Here is a 6,000-nt window from a genome sequence, read left to right as displayed (position 1 = left end):
TTCAGTTTGTTTAGGAGTGCATCTCATCATTAGGCTTTCAGCAATGTTCCCATGGCAATCAGCCAATATGTTAAGCAAATGGAAAAAAAAAAAAGAGATTTCCATTTTTGAGATTGGATGCCCGCTGCAATGGGCAAGCAATTGTTCAGAGGCATTGGTTTCATGAAACCAAATGTTTCTTCTCAACTGAATGGCTCTGAAGCCGTTTCGATTTGGGTTTATTTGCACAAAGATGTCTTTTCTTCATTTAAAAAATAAATCGGAGCCAAATAACAGTTTTAAAAAACGCCAAAAGGGAAAGGACCAAGGTGTCCAAGTGATCCCACGTGAATGTAACTACATTACTGGAATGTAATAAGTCTCTTGGGATTCACAGGAAATTCCCACTCTCTACTTGAAAAGCTTGATCTTGGCCCTGTGACTATTGGCACTGCAATAGAACTGGAGCTCATCTTTGGCATCAGAGGCATCACTATCACTGTCACTGTCATTGTCGTTCCAATCAGGCTTGAGTGGAGTCAGCTCAGGAGCGACGACATCACCATCCTGTAAAATAGGTGCGAAAGTGCAATCATTAACAACTGCTTATTTTTGGGAAGGGACAATAATGATCATCTTGTTTAAAATGTCACATCTTGAAATTCTTTATAAAATATTCTTGCATGTATAAGTCATCCAGCCACCCTGTGTGAGCACAAAATCCAGGCTGGTACTCACACTGTTGCAGATGCCGTCTTTCAAATGAGGCATTAAACCAAGGCCCCGTCTTCCCTCTCATTTGGTTTTAAAAGATCCCATGGCACTATTTCAAAGAAGAGCAGGGGAGCTAACCCTGGTGTCTTGGCAACATTCATTACAGATTATCTGGACATTAGCACATTACTGTTTGTGGGTCCTTGCTGTGCACAAATTGGCTGCTGCATTTCATACATTACAACAGTGACGGCACTCCAAAAGTACTTGGAATATGCTTTGATACATCCTGAGCTGGTGAAAGGTGGTATATAAATGCAAGTCTTTCTTTTTAAGTAGCTGTCTGAGATATATGGAACCAGTCACTGACTCATATTAGTTTTGCCATCTCAGTCATGGCATAAAGACCCTGGGCCTTCAATTAGAATGGCTGTGACCAGGAACACTCAGGGTCCATAAGCACTGACTGCCATACACTCTGCTTCTACACACTTCAAAAAATCCTTAATGAGGAACAGCTAATTCCCCTCACGATGAAAATGGCTGAATTGAACAATTCAATGACAGGCAGGGAAGATTCCCTCCGAGTTATATCAGAGCAAAATTGTAAATGCATTTACAAAAAAGGGGAAAACAAAAAGGAACTTGCATTTATGTAGCACCTTTCACAAACAGCACAGATAATTACTGGTAATCTCTTTTGATGATGTTGGTTGCACGATAAACATTGGTCAGGTTACCAGGGTTGGCGGGGGGGGGGGGCGGAAACTCCTTACTTTTCTTTGAAATAATGCCACTCAATCTTTTGTGGCCAACCAACAAGACAGACAGGGCCTCAATTTCACAGCACCTCCAACAGTGCAGCTCTCCTTCAGTACTGCACTGAATAGTCAGCCTAAAGAAACACTTACGATTTCATGAAAAATCGCGCATTGGAAATCTTCCCGAAGTACAAAATACCTTTATAGGAAAGATTTCCTCTCATCGACAGCCTAAACATAGTAGAATAAATGTCTCTGATGCTCACTAATCCGAGTGAAATTGCAAACACAGTTTAAAAGAACACACATACAATTTAAGTATTAAATAGCTTAAAGAAATCTTTCTATGTCTTTACAGGAAGGATGCAATCGCACTACAGAGGAGACTTACGAGGATGTTGCCAGGAAAACATTTTAGCTAGGAGGAAAAGATTGTTTTCTTTGGAAAGAGGAGGCAGAGTGGAAATTTAATTGGGGTGTATAAAATTATGCAGGCCTAGACAGAACGATAGGAAAAACCTATATTTCCATTAGCAGAGAGGTTAGTAACCGGGGGCATAGATTTAAAAGTAACTGGCAGAAAGATTAGATGGGACCTAAGGAGAACTTTTTTTTCACCAGAGGGTGGTGGGGGTCTGGAACTCACTACTTGAAAGGCCAGCAGACACCATCATTGCTTTTAAAAAACACTTGGATATGCTTTTGAGGTCCTGTAACCTACAGGGCTAGGAACCAAGAGCTAGAAGGTGGGATTAGACTGGAGAGATCTTGTTTGCCAGCATGAACATGGGCCAAACAATCTCCTACCCCATAGCTTTTCTATGTTTACCTTTTCACTGACACACAGCATCTAGAGGAAGTACTCCCCCACAAACAGCAAGTATCATTTCACACTAGTCACATCAACGAATTGCGCGTTCTGTGGCTTTTCAGCAGTTTTCCTGTCTGTAGAAACCATTCAACTACAATTCCAGACAATCATTATACATCACAGGAAGTCAGACTGAAATCATGGTCTTGCTGATTTTATTGGAGGAGAAATGCAGGCTGTGGGGAATTAAAAATACAAGGTATTCAAACCAATTGTTCAACTTGAATATAATGGAAAGTGAAGGCAATATTGAAATAACTGGCTACAAAGGATCCATTCAGAATGTACAATTCAATTGTAACCCATATTGAACCCCATATCCAAGCCTTCATCACCTCCTTACTAGACTATTTCAGGCCCCTCCTGGTCAGCTTCCTTTCCTTCAAACTCCATAAACTTCAGCTCACCCAAAACTCATATTATATCATCGCCTGCTCCGAATCCCCTCACTCATCACCTCTACTCACTGACCTAATTTGGTTCCACAATGCCTCATGTTTAAATCCTTCATGGCCTCACCCTTACAAATCCTTGGCAGCCAAGCTCCCCACAAACAGCCATGTGATAATGAGCAGATAATCTATTTTAATGATGTCGGTTGATGGATAAACATTGGCCAGTACACTAGAGAGAACGCGCCTGCTCGGGATCTATTACACTGTCCTGCGAGGGCAGATGGGGCCTCAGTTTAACCTCTCATCCGAAAGATGGCATCTCCAACAGTGCAGCACTTTCTCAGTACTGCACTGGAAACATCAGCCTAGATTAGGTGCTCGAGTCTCTGAGATGGGATTTGAACCCACGACCTTCCAACTCAGAGGTTACTGTTGAGTCATGGCCAACACCAGAAGCGTGACAACATGGTGAGCAAATGGAGGGCAAACCCACGTCAAGACAATCCCTTTGCAACCACAACAGTGAGGTTCAATAGTAAAAACACAGGTATGCAACATGACAGAGAGAACATAGAAAGTACAACATTCCAGTGCGGTCTCCACCTCCCTACCCTGGGTTTAGTGAAGTTCCTGTTGATGCACCACTGTACAAAGTGCTTCTTGGCTGCTTCCACACTCTGCTCATCGGTCTTCTTGCAGTATACTTGGATCAGCTGCTCTGTAAACCTCACAGGCAGCAGTTGAGATACCTGGGTGGACACATGAGACAGAAAAAGAATATTCACGTTTATTAACAAACTGACAAGGATGAATTTTCTGGTGCAATGCAGTGAGCTACAGCACCACATTACAGCAAGTTAGGGCTCTAATTTCCTGATCTGCGGAGCTACGCAACACCTCAAGAGGCAGAGACTGCTGAGGAGCAAATCAAAAGCAACCTCCAGGCTGCTGTCCCATATCTTCCATTTGGCTGCCCCACAGCAACACAGAGTTAGTCACACCCCTGCCTACCGTTAGTGCATGACTGGACAGTGTTGACATTTTTAAAACCATATTAGAAGCAGGATTTGTTACATCTTCAGATGTTGAAGTTACCTGGTCTTTACGGATTTTGATTGCCTGATTGGGGTTGTTCTTGCAGTAGAACCGGACCTTGTTAATGGGATTTTGTTCTTCCATTCCATAGTCCATCTGAACAACCTAAATAAGCAGAAACAGATGTTGAGATGCAGTATAATGTGGATAAACATGAGGTTATCCACTTTGGTAGCAAAAACAGGAAGGCAGATTATCTGAACGGCTATAAACAAACAGAGAGGGGAATATGCAGCAAGACCTGGGTGTTCTCATACACCAGTCGCTGAAGGTAAGCATGCAGGTGCAATAGGTGGTAAAACAGGCAAATGGTATGTTGGCCTTCATTGAGAGGGGATTCGAGTTCAGGAGCTGGGATGTCTTGCTACCTTGGTAAGGCCACACCTAGAATAGTGTGTGCAGTTTTGGTCTCCTTATCTGAGGAAGGATGTTCAGCGAAGGTTTATCAGACTGATTCCTGGGATGGCGGGACTGATGTATGAGGAGAGATTGAGTCGGTTAAGATTATATTCGCTGGAGTTCAGAAGAATGAGGGAGGGGGGGGGATCTCAGAAACCTATAAAATTCTAACAGGACTTGACAGGGTAGATGCAGGAAGGATGTTCCCAATGGTGGAGGAGTCCAGAATCAGGGGTCATAGTCTAAGAATATGGGGTAAACCTTTCAGGACTGAGATGAGGAGAAATTACTTCACCCAGAGAGTGGTGAGCCTGTGGAATTCGCTACCATAGAAAGCAGTTGAGGCCAAAACATGGTATGTTTTCAAGAAGGAGTTAGATATAGCTCTTGGGGCAAAAGGGATCAAAGGATATGGGGGGAAAGCGGGAACAGGTGACCAAGTTGAATGATCAGCCATGATCATAATGAATGGCGGAGCAGGCTCGAAGGGCCGAATGGCCTACTCCTGCTCCTATTTTCTACGTTTCTATGTCGACGTTAAAATGTTTAACATGCACTATTACGTGTTGCTTCACAAATAAAAAGATTTGCATTTCTATAGCGCCTTCAACAACCTCATGGCATCCCAAAGCACTTTACAGCCAATGAAGTACTTTTGAAGCTGTTGTAATGTAGGAAACACGGCAGCCACATTGGACACAGCAAGCTCCCACAAATGGCAATGTGATAATAACCAGGTTAACTGTTTTAGTAATATTGATTGAGGGATAAAAATTGACCAGGATAACATACAAATTCATTAGCAAAGGGAATAGTGCCAGAGGATTGGCAGACTGCTGAAGTGATTCTTATGTATAAAAAAGGGAGTCACAACAAGCCCCGGGAAATATAGACCAATTAGTTCAATGTCAGTGGTGGGAAACATAATGGAATCCTCAATCAAGTATATAATGGGAAAACATCTAGAAACAGTTCAACATTTCATCCTAAAGACAGCACGGGCTGCATTTTACCAGCTCACCGTCAGAAAAAAATGGATACCCAAAAAAGAATTCCCTTGTGATCCCAACCTTCCCCCCTCAACAAAGTTTATAACCTCTTATCTTCAACCCCTTTCCACCAATTGCAATAGATTTCCCCATTCCCCTTCCAGCCCGCCCTGCAAACTTACCTGCTTTCCCACCCCCCTCCCAACCAGTGTTCTGCCTCGGATCTCCAAACGGAGATCCGAAGACGTGGGAGTTCCGGCAACCGGCCGGGATATTGCAGCGGGACAGCTGGTGGCAGCAGGTAAGTTGTTAATTCATTAATTTGAATTTATTAACATACGTAAATTGTGATGCCAATTCAGCCCCACTTCACTCCCTCCCAGCACTGGAGTGTCAGTCTACATTCTGTGCTCAAGTCTCTGGAGTGGGACCTGAACCTGTAAATGATAACTGCCAGCACCTGGTATGTTGATCTATGAATATCCATAAATGAATTCATGTGGAATCCAGGTAGATTTATTTCTCCCAATGCGTCTTTTCAACACGTTATGATTTATCCTTTTGAAATGGATTACTGAGGTGGGACTTAAATTCCTCTTGATTGATTTCAATGGGCCAGTGTACATGTGACATCTCTTTGAGAGCCAACAAAGAGATAAGTACACCATGCTGTCTGGAGAGTTCATCAGTTCTGTTTTTTGCTTACTAAGTTAAAGGTTTTGTTACCTTCCCTCATGGTCTTTACGAGGCATAACTTTAAAATTCAAACCAGGTCGTTCTGGGGTGATGACAGGAAG

The 6,000-nt window shown here is 42.9% G+C and overlaps 1 protein-coding gene across 1 annotated transcript in view; it reads right to left on the bottom strand.

Annotated features, from left to right (window-relative positions):
• The window catches only part of samhd1 (SAM domain and HD domain 1), a 44,134-nt gene that overhangs the window by 2,454 nt on the left and 35,680 nt on the right, over positions 1 to 6,000 (bottom strand). The window contains exons 14-16 of the mRNA XM_068048612.1: positions 3,816 to 3,920; positions 3,332 to 3,469; positions 1 to 546 (exon numbers count right to left, since the gene is read on the bottom strand). The exon at positions 1 to 546 is cut by the window's left edge and continues 2,454 nt beyond it. Of these exons, the coding sequence (XP_067904713.1) occupies positions 391 to 546; positions 3,332 to 3,469; positions 3,816 to 3,920 (399 nt within the window). The 3' untranslated portion in view covers positions 1 to 390. The remainder of the gene's footprint in view (positions 547 to 3,331; positions 3,470 to 3,815; positions 3,921 to 6,000) is intronic.

Source organism: Heterodontus francisci, chromosome 16 (assembly GCF_036365525.1).
Source record: "Heterodontus francisci isolate sHetFra1 chromosome 16, sHetFra1.hap1, whole genome shotgun sequence".
NCBI classification, from domain to species: Eukaryota; Metazoa; Chordata; class Chondrichthyes; order Heterodontiformes; family Heterodontidae; genus Heterodontus; species Heterodontus francisci.
The sequence above is the reverse complement of the archived record's forward strand: the minus strand, read 5'-3'. Positions and strand labels throughout refer to the sequence as shown.